Source organism: Filicampus tigris, chromosome 11 (genome assembly GCF_054856515.1).
Source record: "Filicampus tigris isolate MCC_2025a chromosome 11, RoL_Ftig_1.0, whole genome shotgun sequence".
NCBI lineage: Eukaryota > Metazoa > Chordata > Actinopteri > Syngnathiformes > Syngnathidae > Filicampus > Filicampus tigris.
In genome coordinates this window covers 14,799,703-14,820,602 of record NC_141227.1, presented here as the reverse complement: position 1 = coordinate 14,820,602, position 20,900 = coordinate 14,799,703, and the positions used below count along the sequence as shown (strand labels likewise).

The 20,900-nt window shown below is 40.4% G+C and overlaps 2 protein-coding genes across 8 annotated transcripts in view; one reads left to right on the top strand and one right to left on the bottom strand.

Annotated features, from left to right (window-relative positions):
• Positions 1-211: 211 nt before the first annotated feature.
• Positions 212-6,184, bottom strand: morn4 (MORN repeat containing 4). Of its 4 annotated transcripts, none has more exons than XM_086044888.1 (5): positions 6,095-6,184; positions 5,117-5,197; positions 3,195-3,309; positions 3,001-3,110; positions 212-2,931 (listed from the first exon to the last, which is right to left on the bottom strand). In XM_086044888.1, exons 2-5 carry the CDS (start codon positions 5,181-5,183, stop codon positions 2,783-2,785), a joined length of 441 nt encoding a protein of 146 aa, XP_085901014.1. In that variant the 5' UTR covers positions 5,184-5,197; positions 6,095-6,184; the 3' UTR covers positions 212-2,782. The 4 variants fall into 4 exon arrangements, with proteins under 4 accessions (XP_085901014.1, XP_085901013.1, XP_085901015.1 ...); XM_086044887.1 differs by having other exon boundaries at positions 5,117-5,274; positions 6,095-6,156; XM_086044889.1 differs by having other exon boundaries at positions 5,117-5,193; positions 6,095-6,152.
• Positions 6,185-8,867: 2,683 nt separating this feature from the next.
• LOC147139883 (ligand-dependent nuclear receptor corepressor-like protein) overlaps positions 8,868-20,900 on the top strand; it is a 29,509-nt gene continuing 17,476 nt past the window's right edge. For 3 of the 4 annotated variants that reach the window (XM_086044499.1, XM_086044496.1, XM_086044498.1), the window contains exons 1-4: positions 8,868-9,034; positions 19,607-19,672; positions 20,076-20,155; positions 20,249-20,381. In XM_086044499.1, coding sequence (XP_085900625.1) covers positions 8,938-9,034; positions 19,607-19,672; positions 20,076-20,155; positions 20,249-20,381 — 376 coding nt within the window. In that variant the 5' untranslated portion in view covers positions 8,868-8,937. The remainder of the gene's footprint in view (positions 9,035-19,606; positions 19,673-20,075; positions 20,156-20,248; positions 20,382-20,900) is intronic. The other variant, XM_086044500.1, reaches the window with a different exon arrangement.

Sequence of the window (20,900 nt, the reverse complement as noted above, 5' to 3'; positions counted from 1 at the left end):
CTTATCTTTAGGCACTCTAATGTATTCAGGAATGTCAAAAAGAGTCTTTGTATGCATGTGTGCACTGGTAGAGCCTGGGGATGTTGTATTTTAACGATCCTAATTGTCATGTGTAATATACATATACATATGTGAAAGATGGATGGATGTATAGATAGATAGATAGATAGATACAACTAAAGCTTCATGCAGCCAAAAAGGCACATTTCTTTTCAAGACAAGATTTTATTGAACATCCCTATACCACATATGTGCCACATACTTGTTTCTGTCCGGCATTTTTTTCCTCAAAGTCACATTATATTGTTACTGTAAAAAAAAAACCATAATCGCCTGGCAGGTGAATGTCTGGAGAGGCACGGCGTTATTAAAGCACCATACATGCTTCTTGTTGTTATTGGTATCACACTTGAGATGAAAATAATGAAATCAAATTATTAAAAGAAAAACACAGCACACATTGCACATACAGAGAGAATATTAAATGATCCTGGTGAGCTTTTGGAAAGATGCATCGCTCGGCATTTTTCCAACCCAATTTTACAATTGTACTCTGCAGCGCTCTAATGCTCCTCCTAACAGGCAGAATTCAAAGCAAGCAAACGTAGGAGCCTAGATTGATTTTTTTTTTTTTTTTTTTTTATCCTCATAAATTATAGCTATCATGAATACAACAACAATATACAAGATACTTGGAGAACATTTACAGCTAACATCTGATGTCACCTATAGATTTAATCTCATTTGTGTCTGCAATGATCTGACAATTTTGTGTGTTTGGGCTGTTGGGGAAAAAAACAATCATTTGGATGAATCCAGTTATATGATTCACACTTCCGTTATCGTATCACAGGATTGTCTCTTTGGTTGGAGGTTGGAAGCAGACGAATGCGAAACATGAACCAACACATTTTAAGGCCCATTTGTCATCACACACTAGTTGTGCTGTGGCCTGTGTGCATCACGTCTCAATGCATCTGATATACAGTACAGTACAGTAGGTCCAAGTCCATACAATCACTGTTCACCTCACAAAAAACACACACAAACTGTACATAAAGTCTTTCAGCTGCCTCAGATTAGGTCCCGGAATGAAGGCGTTTTTTTTTTGTTTTTTTTTTCCTTACATCAAGTTTGAAGATATCTGGATAAGCAGTGCATCTATTGTGAACAATGTGAAATGAAATCCTCTCTGCAGTCTTTTCCACAGAGAGCTGAGAGTGCCACCGCAGTCGCAGCTTAGCAACGTGTCCGTCAAAGTAAAGGCAGCCTTCAAATACGCACCGCAAATCCATTAGTGTGACACGCACACTCACATTTACACACGTTGATGATGCCAGTGATGCCGAGGAGGCGCGGATGATGACATAAGCTTGTTGTACCCCAAAAAACGTCTTTAAGGCAAAAGTGAAAAGAAGAAAATGCATTCCTTGGACAAAATGGAGAAATATCGCTGCAGAGTTTTTTTTAAGTGCACTATACCTCAGCTTGCTTAACAGTTCATTGGAGACACAGCAACGTAAAACAACACCCAATTCCAACATGGAAATCATAAGGTTAGGGTGTTATTTCCTCCATTTGTGTAATTAAAAAAACCAAACTTGGACTGATTTACATTCTATATTGATGTGCAACAATCCCTTCTTGGTAATAATCAAAAGGAGAAACTCTTTATTGCAGGGCTGTCGTATTGTAGAGGACCATTTAAATTTAGGTAGAACTAATGAATAAGCAAGTGAGTCAAATTGTCTTTTACTGCAGTATCAAGAGTATGAGGGGCCATGCTGTAAAGAATTTATACAAAATAAAAAAAACTCGAAAAAACAAAAAGTGATTATTCTGAAATTGAAAGTCGCAGTTTTAACAAGAGCTCAAAATTGAAATGCTTTCCTCCTCTTAACACAGGTTAATGCTCATAATATCCATCCATCCATTATCAAAACCACTTGTCCTAATAACCAAATTAGGTATCATGTTTGTTTCCACATTTAGGACTTTTTGACATTAAATTGTGAAATTGTGATTGATAATTTACCACCCCAAAAAAAAAGAAAATAAATCTAACCTTTTTAAAAATTAAAATGATGAGTACCAAATTAAATCCTTATACATTTATAATATTTATGGGCATATTTTAAGATTTTGAAGATCTAAAGATTTTTTTCTTGTATAACCACAATTCCCCCCATAAAATTAAATTTGCTGTTTTTCCTGATAAAATACACAACATTTGTCAGGTGCAACTTCTCATATGATCAGAATAAAGTTACATTATTACATTACAAGTATTAAAAAAAAATTCTACATTTTTTTACATCAATTGTTTTCTTTCTTTCTCGTACAATGATGACTTTATTCTCATAAATTATGTTTTCTTTCTCGTAAAATTTCATCTTTTAATGAAGTAACATAACTTTAGTCTCGCATTCCTATCATTTTATCATCCATGTAGTTTGCGTTAGCATGGCCCAAATAATCCTTCAAACTGCAGGTATGATAGGCTAATGTGTAAAATAAGATCTATCAATTCTCTTTCTTAGAGCTTTGTTGGTGGCTAGCTAACTATTAGCCTGCTAAGACACTGTTAATTAGTGTGTGAGTCCTGTGTAAAAAAAATGATGTTAAAAGTGTGGTTTCATGTGTTAAATAAACAAATCCATAGTTTAAAAGAAGTCATGAGGACATGATGGAAAAGGAGCATGAGGGGGAGGAGTATACCTCCCGGAGGCACTCCTAGAACAAGCAAAAACCACCATGGCATGGTTGACGAGGTTAGGGAGAGTCAAAGAGCGACACTGCGAGCGTTGGTTGCCGACGCCTGCGCCCTCTGCACCACGGCGGGACACTTTTCTCGCCTTTGGAGTTTGTGGTTTTGAAACAAGCCCTCGTTCCTTGGAATGCCGTGTGTTCCATGCGGGAACGTCAACAGTCCTGAAGGCAGACAGGGCTCATGACGTGCGAGTACAATGTCCAGATGTTATAGCGTCATGTTGGACTTACCGTATCCCTCCACGCGTCCGTCTTTGAATTCTCCCTCGAACTTCATGCCGTCGAAACGACTAAAGATGCCCAGGCCCTGAAACTTTCCGTGCGCGAACTCCCCCTCGTACCTGCCAGAGAGACAAAAGATTCAACTTCAAGAGGTCAATGGTAGTCTGGAGTGAGGAGAAAGCACTTCCCTCTTGTCTGCGCACCTGGATCCGTCCGTAAAGAGGAGAACTCCGACGCCGTGGAAGAGGCCATCCTCAAACTGGCCCGAGAAACACGTTCCATCCTGGAACTTGAGCTGGCCAACGCCATGCCTCCGACCTCAATGATAAAGAATTATAAACATAATTTTACAGCACAACTATCCTCCAACACCCATGAACAATTAATCAAACCATTATTTTACCAATATTATTTGAAGCTAATGCCAGCTACAGTGTTACCTAACGCTGATCTGCAGCTCTGCTTACCCTTTGGCTTTGACATGACAGTGCTTCAAGGTGGTTCTTTCACCCAAGATGGTGATGGCATGGATGTAGAAACTCCAGTGTGGAGTAAGTTATGTAATTTAGCCTCATTGTTTTTAACAGTGGGACAGCAGAACGACACGCCCACACATACAATTTCCAAAATAAGCAGATAACTTAAGATTTCTTTGGTTAACAACCTAGATGCAAACAAACATCATTAAAAACCAATTTCCCATAATAGGTTAATGCAAAGTCATTCATACAGAAGAGTGACCCCCCCACCCCCCCCCCAGAAAATGAAGGCTTTTCCGATCAGTATTGCTACTGTCTGTCACGTGAATCACTGTAAACTTCCCCCTGCACCACCTCACTGTCAGCTAAAGGTTTAGCAGTGAATTAGGAGTCCCATCTGCCTCCTGTGTGACGGGAATTAACTGTACTCTAATCCAGCTGATATTTAGCAGGGATTTCTGCTTTAGGAATCAGCCGAGGAATGCTCTTGCTTACCCATGATACCCCTCAGCATCCAAAACAGCTTCACGAGGAATTCAAGATGTCTGCTTTAAAGGTAGAATCTACACTAACGTACCCAAATAAGTATACGATGGACTATAAGATTTAAATGCGCTCCCAAGATGTAACTGTGATGAGTACCAAAGCAGCACCTTTTGGGAGCACCACCGTAGTGACAAGTCAGTAATTTTTGGTTGACCAACAACAGCCTGCTTAAGAATTCCCAAGTCGAATCTAGAGTTGGAAAAGGAAAGTAGGCAGATCTGTTCATCATGAGGATTTCACAAAACAGCTTGAGTCTTCATATCATCGACATTATGGTATCTCCCTAAAAGCTTCTAAATCTGTGTTCTTGGGAGAATTTAGTGGGAAATTGAACAAAAAAATGCTACACTATAGAATACAATTTGTACAAAAATTCAGAGACCAGTGATGCCCATAGGACGAGAAACTGATGTGATTGTGTAGGAAAGTGGTACACACGCCAAGCAAAACTTCATAAAAGCATGCAGTAATTGCATGATTAAAAAGAATTAAACAGTTCTTGTCACACTTTCTCCTCAATTCACATTGTGCTATACTCGTTCTGGTGTGCGTGCCTTGGTCTCCTGGGGGCAGTATGAGGCAGACATGAATATTCTGTACTGGAGGCTGTTTTGCAGCACAGTAGGATCATTAATCGTTTTTCGCATAGGATAAATTCATGCCTACAAGTATTGTTATATTACCTGTCAACGTGTGTTGCTGCACCGCTTGTGTTCAGCTTTCTGTTGCTTAAAGAGTAACAACGCATCCACATAGATGCTAATTGTTAGCTTGCGTCGCAATCTGTGTTACCATTAAGCTAGCGGAGACCAGGCAGTTGTTTTGAATTGTTTTATATTTAGTTTGACAATAATCTTCAGAAGGGAGTGACAATAAACAGCTTGAAGCTTCTTTTCTTCACTATATCCCACATTTACAAAAACATGCATGTTAGTTTTTTGGAAGATTCTAAATTGTCCATAGCTGTAAATGTGAGTGTGAATGATTGTTTGTCTAAACATGTCCTGCAATTGGCTGCCGACCAGTTTAGGGTGTACCCCACCACTCAACCAAAGTCAAGAAGCATTTCATTTAAATGAGGCCAAAGGACATTCACTTGCCTTCTTTCCACTCGCCATGGTACTCCTCTCCAGTGGCATAGGTGAAGGAGCCTCTGGTCAGAGTCATGTCACCCCTTCTATCTGACAAACACATCCATGTACATGAGGTTTACCTTTGACCTCACACTTGAGGGCCACAGCTGCAGAGACAAATCGCCCTGATGGGATTATTACAGTGTCACCGGAGAAACGAAGAAGTGTCTCTTTGGGTCTTTTAGTCATGCATGTCACCAAGTTGGATGGACACATGAGAACAGAATATTATTATACTGTTATATAGATTGATTTGTCAGTTTAACTATATTAGGTGATATTTTCAGTTAAATTTACAACATGTGGGTATTAATGTGGTCAATATTGTTGGAACTAGCCTGAGTGTATATTTCCATTCGGGAAAATGTTTCATGCCTTCTGTTAAGATGCTGATTCACGTGCAAATAGACAGAGTATACTTATAATTAAACAATTTTGCTTAATTAAATGTAAAGGTAAACCGTATACAATGATACATTTGGTGAAATTTACAACAGAAACTGTGTTGACCTTTTTAAGGTGTACATTATGCCATCAATTGTTGGAAATTGCCTCGGTGTATTTACCACATGGTAAAATATTTCATGTATGATGTTTTAATGCCACACGGGATTTTTATTTTTAAAATGTTTTCAAAAATGACAGAAATGAGACAACGTGAACATAACTACCGCTGCTGCAAACAAGTGTTACAGAATGGCAGCCAGGTGTCATTTTACGCAAACGCTAGCTATTATAAAAACATCGAATAAAACGCTGTCGGTCATTACTGTTATTAAAGAAAAATCCATAGAGTAAATGTCCCTCTATGTGTTTAGATTGAGCCTTCACGCAAATTGATGTACATTATATCGCTTTCACCATGGAGTCAATTGTCACCTCTAACGGCACATTTGTGCATTAAAAAGCGATCTGATTTATGCTTATGAATGGTTATCTATTTACCTGTACGCTACGTTTGTTGTCTCTGAAGCATGTAGGCGACGTAGAGCAACCGAGGGGCGTGAAAAAAATATGATAACCGGCTGAGGACCGTATGCTACCTTCAGGTATCCCTCGTAAAGTGGAAATTCTACATAGAAATATTAAATAATCTTTTCAAATACCTCTCCTTGAAAATGAATCATATTTTATTGTAAAATATATTTAGCGACACTGAAAGGTTTCGTTAAACTGATTATACGACACGATCGTACTACAGCGCTGGTGGCTTTTTCCTCTTTGGATCCCAAAACTCCGACAGACATTGGAGGCATCACTACAACAGCACCATGGCGAGCAGCCCTTGTTACTTTTTCATTGCCTGAATGTATTTGCTCATTGGAGAAAGTCCCTCTGATTGGACGCACGGTGCTTCATTACAGCGGCAGTGCATAGTGCACTTTAATATCCTTCGGGCTACATTTATTATGTATGTCATGTGTAAAGATTGGAACACTTGAATAAAGTCAGTTTTTTTAATTGTTACCATAAAACAGCGTCCGCAAATGTTAATTATAGCCATATACAGTGGGGTGTTGCCAATGATTTTTGGATTATGAAAGCAGATATATGTTTATAATAGAACCCCATCTTTCATTTGATCTGATTTTTCAGTAGGTAGCATGGTGAAGTAGTGGGTGTAGCACATCCTACTTCGGGCAGTAGGCAGGGGACCCCCTGAATTGGTTGTCAGCCAATCGCAGGGCAGACAGAGACAAACATCCGCACTCACAATCACACCTGGGGGCAATTTAGAGAGTCCAATGAACTTACCATGCATATTTTTGGAATGTGGGAGGAAACCCGAGTACCCGGAGAAAACCCACGCAGGCACGGGGAGAACATGCAAACTCCATACAGGGAGGCCGGGGCCAGGATCGAACCCACGACCTCTGAACTGTGAGGCGGACGTGCTAACCAGTCGACCACCGTGCCGCCAAGTGCATAACACTTATTTTAAATTTTACCATGACCTTTTTCTGATTGGCAGGGGAAAATCACGGTGTTATACTCCATCTTTATAGTAAATACGGTTGCTTTCAATTCACTTAATTTTGAGCATCCCCTCACTGTTGCATCTCTTGAATGAGCATGTTGGCGCGTTCAAACACATCTGCAGTCCATGTCTATTTCACATCATATTCATCTGCGGGGAGCAATTATTCCAGAGAGCAGCTTGCTTGTGATTAAGTCACGCTTTATTATGGTTGTGTAATGAGTGTGTAAAGATGATAAGGCAGTGATAAATGTTCCCGCGTGGCTCCATTATGACGATTATGACCTCTCAGCTATCAACAATACATAATTATATAGGATTCTGTGGCAGTTTGTTGTTGGATGAAACAAATAGTTTGAATAGTTGTCCTGGCTATGAATTAGGTCACTCCACCATAAATAGAAGTGTAATACAAATCATACATACAACATAGTCACTGCCCTATTAGAGGAAACTCCAATTTGAAGATTTTTACTGTAGCTAAAAAAAGGCAAAGTCTTTGTTGCTTTTCAAACAAAACAAGTAAAATATGCGTAATATGTAGGTCAACATGTACCATACTGTACTACTTGGGTAATGGTACACAGTGTAACCGCCAAAGACAAATGCCCATCAAGTCGAACATTTTGTAGTTCAACCCCATAAAGTTAGAAGTTAAATTGTCAGTAAATATCGCAAGATTTCTGCTCAGAGAGCTTTGAAAGGTTTAACTAGTACCAGTGATGAATACGTGTGATGATGGCCATAGAACCCTAAATGGAATTGACCATAAGGTAGAAAACCTACACTGATAGCTTTGTCTTTATTTTACAAGAGTAGTTTGTCATGGGCTGGATTTACACTCCATAGCGCAAGTGACACAATTCATTTTTTGCCCTTAAGAGACACAATTCTGGTATGCATCACAGCAGTGTGAAGAAGAAAAAATGCATGGAATCAAATATGCTCAGGTCGAAATCAGGCCTCTTGGATAAAAAAATCTGAAACACTGTTACTGGTACTCTGACGTCATGGAAATACCTTTATTGTTGACGTTTAATCCTAACCCGCCCGCATTAGTCTAAACACAGTATTCTGATTAACAGAGGTGGGAATTGTCCATCCGTCATTGAGCTTCCGTCAGTATTTCAGGTTGGCTCAACCAAACGGTGTCGAGAATGGACTTACCGGTAGTACGTTACACGCAGATTGCTGCACCCCTGACATGCACTCAAATAAAGGGAAACAAAACAGTGTCGTATACTTTCCGTCCCACAGACGGCAATGATATTGTCCCATACTGTTTTTATTTCATCAATCACCAAGTGGTGTGTGTGTGGTGTATGTGTCTGTTGTTTTAATTTTTTTTTCTTTATTTTGCTTGTGCGTCTGCTTGTGTGGCTCCTGCGTGTGATGTGGAAATTACGTTCTCAACGTCGATTGGTTGTTGCCGACAAGGGACGGACTGGGCCCATGTAGGCCAGTCTGAAATGCTGACGAACGCTCACTGACATACTGATGATGCCCATGACCTCTACTGATTAATATTCTGTTTGTGGAATAAGAATACTGAAGGGTAACCCCCCGTTGTATTTTAATTGGTCATCATGGTGGCATTGGAGCGATAAGTATATTTTCTTAAGTAGGTTTGGGAACAACTGGCATATTTTATGCATTTATTCTCTACAGCACAGTAAAAAGAGTGTGTTTTTAAAGGAGTGTGTGAGAAGTAGGGATTTCCCTTGCGCACAGTACGTCGACGCGCGCGTTCACGCGTCCAGAGCTTCCTCTCGGCGTGCGGGTGCCCGCCGCCGGAGAAGAACGACAGAAAATGGCGAGTCAGTGCAAAAGGCAGCAATGCTCCATCGACAGGCGCGGCTTTCGGCAAGAACTTGACTCGTGGCGGCACAAACTCATCCACTGTGTAGGTAAGAACCGAGCCAGCGACACTAAACGGGATTTAAGCATCTGAATTCGGCGTCTGTTCGAGTGGGTTCGGTGTAAATAATCAGCTATAACCCAACTCACTTCGGGATCTCATCGCATCTCGAGCGACTTTTTTTGTCCTCAATTGTTATCCTTATTCGGAGTCGTTGAGTGAGTGTTGGAGCTTGTTTCGCGGTTTTTGTTTCCTCAATCTTTTTAGCGTTCGTGGGGGATTTAAACACTTTAAATAGGGGCCGAGTATAATTGTAGTTTGTTTAAAGGGCACCGTGCTCGGCTTAAAGGGAGTGTCACAAGAATTATGCACCGTGTCGGCCGAACAGCGCATCCCCTTTTCTTTAAACCAAATGCGCGTTCTCGTGTGTAGTTATCAAGGGTACATTGCTATAGATTTGCGTGCTCGATCTGCGTTTAATGTGTGCAAACATCGCGCTTGTAAACGAGCTCTTCCCTCCTGGGCACGCGCATGACCACAATGAGGAAGTGAGTGGGGGAGCTTCCGCTTTGGAGCGACCTACGCCTCCAAAAACACACTCAGAAAATGTTGGTGCTAAATGGTCTCGCATAAGCCTGCAAATGTATCATAATGCAGTACTGTATTTACATCTATGAGTTGTATTGCTGTGCTGCAGCCACTCGAGTTTTGTGGTCATGGTCAGCCAACAAGGTCTCATCTACGAGTGGGACCTTGGACCTTTTAAACCTAGATGTCACACTCAATTACAAGGGACAAGATTCGGCTTTTTTTTTTTTTTTGCAGCCCTTTAGTGCAAAGCCAACTGTTTTGACTTCCTGTTTCTAGCCAAATGTATTTGTCTTATTAATTTTGGCAGAAAGTATAAGCAAAATAAAATTTTCCTTAGTACTTAGACCAGGGGTCACCAACGTGGTGCCCGTGGGCACCAGGTATCCCCGGAGGACCACGGGAGTAGCCCGTAAAGGGACGTTATTTTCTAAAAATGTTGTAGAAGTGATCTAAAGTGTTGCATATGATGAATTTGTTTCCTAATTTTAGTGAGAAATCATTAACACGATCATTTTCCTCACACAAATTAATGTAATTAATTAATTGTTAATAACATACAAAGGTAATTTTAAAAGTGTGTATTAAACTGGCATCCCTTCACATTAATCAGTGCCCAAGAAGTCGCTCTCAGTTTAAAAAGGTTGGTGACCCATGGACTAGATGCGAATGTGTTTCTTGGCAATCAAAAGTTGTTTAAAAAAAAGCATCTTTTATTGAATGTCACTCAAATATACCATTTTGCTCCATGTCCAACATGGCTCCGATTCCACCTGCACCTACAGAGGGCATTGTGGTTTACTCATGAAGATAATACATAAATTTTACGAAAAGACACAAAAAGACCATTGTGACTAATTTGTAGTAATATAACTCATTTTCTCACAGCCAGTGTATTATATCAACTTTATGTATGCCACAAAGGCAATATGATTATGATCTTAGGAGCGGTGAATACGGTCAGTACACTCACCATATGCACACAGATACTTCTTCGCTTCCTCGTTGCTCATTTTTGGCCTCGTCGCGGCACAAACTCATGCATAATTTTTGAGTACAAACTATTTATATTTTGTTGTCAGTATTTTCTGTCTTCTGATTCAAACTCAATTTGTTCTAAAACTGTGTAAAATAACAAAGGAATGCAGGGGAAAGGTAAAAAATGATTAGGGAATTATACATTTACATGATTTTCACAGTCATAATGGCTCTCTGTGGGAAGCTCTAACTTCGATGGGGCCTGTGATGAAAATGAGATTGACACCTCTGCTTTCAAATGTTCATTTTTGATCTATTTATGGCTGGATTTACACTCTAGTTTCAAGTGGCCCATTCTGATTTAATCCCTATATCTGATTTATCTAGTTCCATGTATGCATGACTACATGTCATTTTAACATTTTCGGCCATGACAACGCAGAAGTAAACCAAAATACCCCAAAAGTAGTAATATGAAATATTATTTGCTTAAGTTTGCGCGCAATCCCTCCAGGCCCCACACTATACCACTACAGGTATATGATTTATTTCCTGAAGTCTTTTTTCAAGTCCAATCTTAGTAGGCCTGTCCAAATTGTATCCCTAATCGGATGTTTATAATCTTGTTGTGAGACAGTAGTTCTCCTGTGTGGTCTTGTGCTCGTGTAACTCGTGTGTTTATTTGGGGTATCACAAGTTGTGGTTTCACTTGTGTTGGTGTTTCATCAGCTCGTATTAGTCTGTTCATTCTCCACTGACCTTCACCATCAACAAGACATTTTCTCCCAAGAAATGCTGCTCACTGGATATTTTCTCTGGGACCACTCTCTCAAAATTAGTCTTGTATCTCGAGGCCTAAATTTAAAAATTGGCTCCTCCTTGGGAATGCATGGACTGCAGCTGATTTGAGTGCTGTTAAAATCTCGCACATAAAAGTAAACTAAAGAAATAGTGCTTGAAAAAAATTGTCAATCTATTTTATTGAACATGCATGACCAATAAAAAGGAGCCCATGCTTACTCGGTCGTCATAATATATTAAAAAAAAGTTTCTAGAAACATGTTATATCATATTTTGCAGCAAACCCGTTGAACTTCCAGTTCATTTTACGAAAGTCGTTCCGCTAGATGTATGCGGTAAATTACAGTAGTAGATTGTGAATGCCACCTAGTGGAAACAACAAGGTAACGAACCTAACCTATTTTTTCTGGCGACGTATCGTCACATTACGAACAACAGCGTGGGACTCAATTATTGTGTTGCCTTGACATTCTGTCAGTTTACTGGTAACAGCTGTTGTTGAAGCTGATATATTTTAAGGGTATAATGGGGTCTTAATTACATGGGTGTGTCATGTCACGAAGAGGAAGTGGCCACGGTGGCTATTTTTCACCACTCAAAATACATTCACACCCAAACGACGGCACAAATCTCAGTTAAGATGTTTTTCTCTACAGTATGTCTGCAATATTGTAGGCAATGAAATCTGGTGATTGATTGTAAAGGGAAGAAAATAAAGCCTCTCAGCGTTTGACCATCTTGCCGGACTACACTTTCTGAGAACCACCCGTATATCACCAAAGCCTGGATGTTTAGATGGTTCTACACAGCTTGTAAATACATCTTTCACAGATGGAAGAGGGCAATTGGTGCGATATCATCATCCTGTTCTAACCTATTAGAATACTGCATGTTTGTCCAGTATCTTGCATCTTGGCATTTATATTTACCGATACATGTATAGAGCATACAGCCCTGTCTGGCCCACAAAGCATGTCGTCTCCATCTTTCATCAAAAAAGCTGCTGTAATTTATTCACCCTTACTAACAGAAAGATAGACTCAAAGTGATTGTGATTTAAAAAAAAAAAAAAAAAAAAAAGGTTTTCCTTAGAGATGGCAGCATCTAATACATTGTATACTGTATGTACTTGACTCATCAGTCCCATAATTCGCTCTGTGACTGTGAGTCATTAATATGAACAATTCTCATCTGCATCTTTCTCAACTAACGTCAGTAAAATCTGCACCAATGTTGATGATAACACAAAATGAAGAAACCGCAGTGGTAAAAAATTTCAGTCAGGCGTCTTGTGATGACGCTGATCTCAAAATGTCACAGTACATCAGTCTCATGTACTGTACAGTGGCCACCATGCATTGCGCGTGTTGAAATGCACACACCATGTATTATGGATGCTAACAAGGTTTTTGACTTTCTACTTAAAGTACTCATTAATATATTAGTTCAGGCAGGTAATCGCACTAATAAGAATATCTTTAATGACCCCATTTTTTTTCTTTCTTAAAATCCATTCCAGTTTAGAAGTCAAGTTTATTTTTTTTTTATAGCCCTTAATCACCAAAAAGTCTAAAAGGGCCTCACAGGCTTACAGATTCCCAAAATTAACCACATGCTCTGGGCAAGACCCCACAGATCAGCCCCCCCCCCCTTCTGAGTCCCATGTATGCAGAGTAGGTAACATTGATCACATCATTTGATGCTGTACAATGTTAGCTTGAGCAGCATGAGAGGCCATTCAAACGAATGAACCGCAGCAGGTAGACGCCAATGAGGAAATTGTTCTCCTCAGGATCTTTTCCGATTGAGCCTCACTTTGCTCATTGCCACCTAGCCCCCCTTTCAACAAAGACGGGGGGAGGAGAGAGAAGTGGCAGTAAAACAGGCCAAAATACAGATGTCCGGGGGTGGGGGGAGGCCGAGATAGGTCAAGCGACTAGTTGCATGCAAGGTGTAGGTTTAAAAAGCAAATATTAAAACACTGGTGTTGGTTTTCATTGAGGGTTGTGAAGCGAAACCATTTCCAAAATGCCACAAACTTTGCCATCTAATATAAAACATGCTTGCATTTGGTTACGTCTAACTTTGTACTGTTACCAGGTGAGCTCTCACGTGGACTTACCCACAACAAAACACTACTTGCTCAATAGAATCCTCACCACTGGGCACACAAAACGAAGACATAATAGTTGTTTGTTGCGTGTCCTACACCCCTTTTTATGATTGACAAACCTCCCTTGTGTTTGGGCTGCGGTTGCATGACAAATGCATCAGCCCGCTGCCTGTAGAAAGACCTTGTCTGTCCACCACAACAAGGACGTACTTTTGTTTGGCTTTTTGGTGGAGAGGGCTGCCTGCACGCCAACACCATCACCCCGCTCGTGCTCAAATGGACATTTTGTATTAGTGTATTTATTGTGTGCAGTAAAACCACAGACCCCGAGACAAGGGCAATTGTCCCATAAAACAGGAGCAACAATTGTTTGCATGTTGGCTTGTACGTGCGTTCATGGCTCAGCAGCCCCCAGATGTAAAGCGTGTGCCTGAGCATACACACTCGTTCTTTGGATTTGGAAAAAATGTGCACTGGAAGATGTACGGAATGCCACTTTATTCTGCTTTTGGACTAGTGGGGGCACAAGGTCATGGATTTGCCCACACAAATACCAAAAAGCAAATATTGACCTCAGACAGATTGCCTTATTTATAATTTAAACGTTTGCATGCCCTATTTTCTTTTACAGCGATGTGCTTTTGGCCTACACCCCCCCCACCAAATTGAAATGCAAGCACGGTTTTTATATCCACTAATGGCCTTGTGAGTGTTTTTCTCTGGCTTACTTTTCTCAGTTGTACAAATATCGTTTTTTTTTTCATATTTGACTTGACTCATGTTGTTTTTTTTTGTTATTTCAAGTTTGTGCAGCATTGCACCATTTGAGTGTCAGTTTGCATCAGATCACGTTAAGTATTCATGTACTGTACTATTTTTTTTTTTTTGCTCTGTAGATGTTCCACAAAACTGCCTGCTCATTCCCTGCTATTAAAGCTGATCCATCTACTGTAAAGTACTCACAAGGAACACAGTGTGTAACACACAGCTTTTCTTAGTCCTGAGTGCGATCTGAAGCTTGCCAGATAACCTCCAGATTTTGTGGCTAGCCCAGAGGCTTCTATCATATGCTATGTAGCTGCCTGCTCTCTGTGATGGACTAGTTTGGGACGAACATACAGTAGTCACGCTGTGTTGCTCATCTAATTCATGCAAATTTGCCATCCCTCCTCATCTCGTCCCCATTTTTATCTTTACTGTCATGGAATGGTTCTGTGTTATCTCAGTGACATGCAAAATTAACACTTGCAATCGGAATAGTACGCCATTTATAAAACATGATGCCTTTATAGTCTTTAAAGATTAAAACCCTCATTGTTGTTGTAGCGTTTTGGGAGGACGGGCAAACATGGCAGGTTGAGCAGGGTATGTTTTGGCTGCACTCTATACCGACTTGAGCGGAGGGAGCGCCTTAGCTGCGAGAGCCTGAGTTGTTGCACTGTATGTGTACAGTAGTTGGAGTGGGGGATGGGCTGAGTGGGGGTTGATGCAGTACTGTACGCCCTTAGCAGCGCAAGAGGAGCAGAAGGGTGGGTCAAACATGGGGAAAGCTTATCGTGATGAGAACTCACTTTCGTAACGACCGTCTCTTATGATGCCGTACTTGTTTATTTTGGATTTATTATACACAAGTTAGAGAAATGAGCCCTAGTGTCCGACATAATTCAGTGGGGAAAAATACATGTGATTTATTTAATTTTTAGCAAGTTTATATTCTGTTTTTATTAGGTCCAGCCTGATTCAGAGTCGGCATACGGTACTCAGTTTAGCACTGTCAACACTTTCAAATCTCGTCAGGCATCATGCAATGTACAAGGAGTACAAAGAGGCAGCCCCCCACTGCATGTATAAAAATCAGATTATTTCTGAAGTCAGAGTTATTTTGGCTTGATTGTCAAAGTCTTGAGTCTTTTTCAGTCAAAAATCACGTTGTTAGATGACCGTTTTGCTGCGATTGGAAATTGTAATTGCAGGTGAACGGCGTGCAATGAAATGAAGCGCTGCAGATGTAATGGCCAAACAAAAATGACATGGTACGTTAACAACAAAAATTAGGTTTCCGGGTGCAAAGCAATATAAGCCATACCAAGTTACTGTAGTTGGGGTATACATTAGGTTTACCAATAATATATAACTATGTTTATAATTCTGTATGAAGCTGTGGCTAAAAAGCAAAGCATAAAGAGTCTCTGTCACCAATATTCAAGCGTGCAGTCAGTGAATGGGATGATTACTGCAAATAGCATCTGAAATATCACCACGCTCTCCTGTATTCTTGTTTCCTCTCTGATTTATAATAAGGTCAATGGCCGAGTCACCGACTGGTGGTTCGATCTGGCAGTTGAAGAAAGTTATTAAATTGTAAGCATTCAAGTCGTGTTTTCAGTTTATAGTGTGAGCAACTTCAACTGTTTAGGTTCCATACGCCCGAAGCTTATGCAATTTGGAAACTCTACCAGTGTCCAGTATTGCAGATTAGGAGTCGTTGATAGTAGCCACATGGATGAGTGAGCGTAGTAAAGGTGATGAGGCTGAAGAGACCTTGACGTGCAGACAATGAGTGGGGTTGTCTGTGTTAGCTTGCTAAATTGCAGACTGGCTAGCTGCTATTATCATCACAGGTTGAGTGTTAAGAGGCTCTACTTTTAAGATGTTTTATCGAGGGGTTAAGAAAATAGTACCGCCTATAGGTCGGTCCACCTCTGATTTTAAACGGGCTTCCGTCAGCGACTGCATAACTTCATTACCCGTCATAAACGGACCGGTCCGTCACAAAGAATGGGGGGGGGAAATGTACAAAAATGAAAAACGCTGTTTTACTGACTAGAAATCTGACACAATGGCACACAGCGATGCTCGGCAGTAGTGCCTCTTGTTCACTGAAATGTGAACGTCTTCATTTTCTTTCAGGATAATGCTGTAGCGTTGCCTAGCAGATAGCCTTCCTAGCATGCTAAAGAGACGATGGCAACCAGAAATAGTTAGAAATTGAAATCGCGGCTTCTTCATGGCATTTTCCTCCTTCAACATAATGAAGCTGCACATTATTTGATTGACAGGTAACATGACGCGTGTTTGTGTATGGCATAGCAGGTGTAATCAAATTGTAGACGCTGTCGATGCACTTGCACTATGGGTACTGCAGCTTTCCATACGTTTCACACACTTGGAACATTAATCGCCTTGATGAGTTCTCTATAAAGCAACATGACAGCTTACTGGCAGGGATGGCGTGGGTTGGCAGAGTTGTTGTCGATCGAGGCCCCACCCTGTTGTTTGATTCATGCAGACTCACTCACAGTACGGTAGTTGAGTGATCTCTGATTTAAAGGGATACAGACCTGCATTGTGCGTTCAAAGAGAATCCTGTCAAATGGCACTAAATAACATCTCAAATTTGCCATCTTTCTCTCACACTGTACCCGTTCTGTTATTTATTTTTTACAGACGAGGTTAAATTCTATTCAATTGTTATTGTTCTATTACACGAATATTCCATGTTGGCCACTCTGCCACCTTACCAAATCAGGATTTGACCCACGTCACTGTCGGGTTCGCTTGGGTATTAAAGATGTAGGTCAGGACAAGGGTTTGGCAGGTTGGTCAGTGCTCACCTTGATCAGACTTAAAGGGACACTTGGGTGAGCTTAACATTGTCACTTATATAATTGGTTTGCATGTAAAAATGACATCAGTACTAAAATGCACATCCGACTCCACAGCCAAGTGTGGCCGAATTGGAGCGCACCATTTTGGCTGTTACGTTCCAAATTGGACGGCGTATTATAGGTCGAAAAACTGGGGCCATTCCTCATCCAAATAAATGTGCATCTCTCCTCATTCCCACTTCAGTCTCTGTTAATAATATCCTGACTGGTGTTAAATGCCTCGCTCGTCCTAACCGTGATCAGCAAAAGAAGCAGTGTTTTTTTTTTCTTTTTTTCTCAAGCAAAGAAGCAGTGTGCGCTCGTCCCAGCATAAATATATGTAGCTCTGCTCACTTCCAAATTTCCTCATCCTCACATAAATCAGCCACGGAGAGGTTAATCCTTTTGATATGTTGAAGTGGCCATTAGTAAGGATGTCCACATAAGTTTTGGTGCCAATTGTTCGCCGTTTTTGGACGTTATAAGCAATGAAACTACAATGATTTCCAATGGAGAGTTTGTAATCGGTTCCTCCAGTGACTCCGACCGATCAAGGATAGAACTGTAGGGGGCACGGCCATTCTCCTCATTAATAAGAGGTGTTCTTCATGGAGTCACTTATTTCCTAATTTCTCCCAAATTTATTGACTAAATAGAAAGTGACAACTCTTTTGTTTAACTTGTGTACAAAAGTCCTGTTTTGTTCTCACGTGGTTACGGAGAGCTACCTACTTGAATTTTGTATGAATTCTGAATAATTCTGGATTAAAGTCCTGTCCTCTAATGAAGGTTAATGACTTCTTGTTAATTCAATTACGACTTTAAAAATGAAGATAACTATCCTATTAACCTAATGACCTGATTATTCTCCCCAGCATAGCCAAGTTTCAATATTATTAGGTTTTAGGTATGCATTTTTTCTTTTTTTTTTTTTTTTTTTTTTTTTTTTTTACTTCTCTGAATGTGTGCTTAATTTAGTATCTGGCACCAATTTGTTCACTCTACTTCAAAGCCGATATTCGTAGCAGCATCTCAATTATGTCCCAATTCTCTGCTTAGCCTCATTAAAATGGCTAAGGCTCATTTTTAGAGTGGATAGTGTACTGTAATGTAAAAAAAACTGGCGCATAACACCTGCAATTTTTCACACTTTTGGCATAGGCATTTTTTCCCCGGCCATTACATTCTGTTTTTATTTTGTAAAGCTTGCAGAAAGGCTAAACTGGCCATTCATATTTTATTCACTGCACATGTAACTGCCGACATTTATTCTTGTTTTCTTTTTTTTTTTAATGCAAGTTTCCGCTTCCCAAATGGTTTAACTTTAAAGATGAATGTGTCGAGGTTTTTATCCAGCACACTATCATCTGCCTGTAGGAAAGAGTTAATAATGCCTCAGAGTCATGGCATTACTCAATGACACAGTTTTTAAATGCCCGAAAGTGAATTCTTGGAGAGTAGTTTGATGTCATGGTGCTGCTCTGTCAAATGAAAGTGGATGACCTACTTTCTGGGCCTGCCTCTGAAATATTTCAGAAGTAGGATTGGATGGCTTCAGCTGAGTCCTGTGCAGTAACCCAGAAACAGACTCGTGCTGCAGCTAAAGGCAAGGCTGTGTTCCACCACTTCACGCCCCCCTCTGCTCGCTTTGGCTGTATATAAAAAAAAAAAGTGGGTGGGAATTTGTAGGGAGGCAGAGAGAGTGCATTTTTAACACATGACAGCGCTTGGTCCAATTGACTGAGTTGGCAAAGAGAGTGGATGCTTGGGGATCGTGTATTGTAAGTACATCTTTTACTGAATTGTCACTTTTTATCCTTCTCTCTTGTCAGATTTGTTTTCATGGCGGCCTTAAAGACAGTTGGGAATAATGCACACATTTTACGTGCGGCTCAGTGGACAGATGCGCCATGTGACCTCTTTAGCGCTTGATTTGATGCATGTAGTGCTTTTTAAATTGGTTATGTTGGCCCCGCAGCAGTAAGCATGCATTGCATACAGTATTTACATGTTGTTTATTCACTGTTATGCCAAGTGCTTTTCAACAGCGGGGTCTGCGGGATCCCACAATTTTGCATTTTGGATTGTTTCACTGGATCTGCTGAGGCTGCTAATCAGCCAGTGGAGGCTTCACAAGACTGCAAAGAATGTTTTGATCATTTCACCTGGCAGTCATATTTCTTTTCCGCGTTAGAGTATGCACTCGCTTCCTAACTCTGTAGTTGCTTCAGTTGCCTGGCAACAGGAGGATGAAGGGTATGTTGGTGTTGAAGTAAAAAAAAAAAAAAAAAAAAAAAACAGCGGGTTGAAAGCTGATAATGTGTATTTTAACTGCAGCGGGAGGCTTGCACACAGGTGTTGTCAAGATGAAACAAACAGAAGATGGATGAGACTTTTTTTAAAATTTAAAATAATAATTTTGAGAAGGTTGCCCTCATTAGAGATATGCAAAATATAGCACAAATTCTTAAACAAATGTCATGTCTCCCTTCAGGTTTTGAGAGCATTCTTGAAGGTCTCTTTGGCACAGAGCTGGTAGAAGACCTACAATTATTTAAGGGTAAGTATCTTACAGTGCTTCTTGTACATCTCTTAACATAAATGGCAGGTGAATGAATGACATTGATTGTATTATGTATAATCTGTTGACTGTACCATGCGGTGCCCCTCTACATTGACTTTTCTTAACAAGGCAGCTGTAGAGACAACCAAGTTGGTGTTTTGGATGGCGCAAAGCCAGCCAAATATCCTGCAGTCGTTTTAATAATGCATGCTGTGATACAATAGGGGAAATTGTGTTTCCTTCATATCTACACTGTCAATATTGCTCTAGTTGGAAGTGGAATCCATACATTAACATTTGCGAAATGAATGCAGTTGAACTTTTATTTAGTTGTGCAAGGCAAATTCAAGTTGATTAGAATTGACATTTTAATTGCCTGCCATGTGTTTGATGTCCACAGATTTAGAGCCCGTTGCAGTGTCTGATTGGTCATTTGATAAAAATTGTTTATTCTGCTGTTTTAGAAGAGATAAAGTTAAGGTAAGACTTCGGTTTCTTTCCCCGTACGTTTTCTATATAACCACATGGCAACACACACATGCGCTCCTTCTGAACCGTTTCAACTCTTCACAGGAACACTTGATTGGCTTAAGTAGCGAGGAGAGTCAAGATCCACTCAAGCCTCTCGTGGTGAAAGATCATAACACCATCAGCAAATTAGAGAAGCAAGCTGAGGAATTCCTCAATGCAGTCCTCTGTAATAAAGGTGAGTGATTTAGCACTGTTCTTGCACTCACTTAAAGATGATTAACGGCATGATATGCCTCTACGCGGGGGCCTGGACATGCACGACAGCCATGATAGCCAGAAAACGCTGACAAGCGTGACAAGCGTCTATTTCAGCTGAGTGTTCAGTAAGTGCAACATTTTCAAAGACCAGAAATGCCTCTTGACAGCATTATTAGAAGAATTTGATTACTTTTGTGGCACATGTACTTTTCGTTGCTATCTGGGTCAATCACTACGTTTCAAAAATGATTACATTTTAGGAAGTCAAAAAGATGACAAATCAGTCAAGCTGGTATTACCTGACATTGCTGTCATATACTGTTGCTCGCCAACATCAATGTAACACATCCCCTGTATCTTGTTCACTTGCTAATTGAATTAGCCAAGATAGCTACTGTGATCGGAGGAGGAGGCACAGGCGTCGTGAAGTCGAAACGTCGTAATTCGAGGACTGCCTGTACTTTACATGGATTGTTATATGGAGTGTTTTTTTCCC

Coding starts and splice junctions, on each gene's coding strand:
- morn4 (XM_086044887.1), bottom strand. CDS start 5,210: ATGTGTTTGTCAGATAGAAGGGGTGACATGACTCTGACCAGAGGCTCC. Junction 3,310..5,116: donor CCATGGCGAGTGGAAAGAAG/GCAAGTGAATGT, acceptor TTTATCATTGAG/GTCGGAGGCATGGCGTTGGC. Junction 2,932..3,000: donor CGGACGCGTGGAGGGATACG/GTAAGTCCAACA, acceptor GTCTGCCTTCAG/GACTGTTGACGTTCCCGCAT.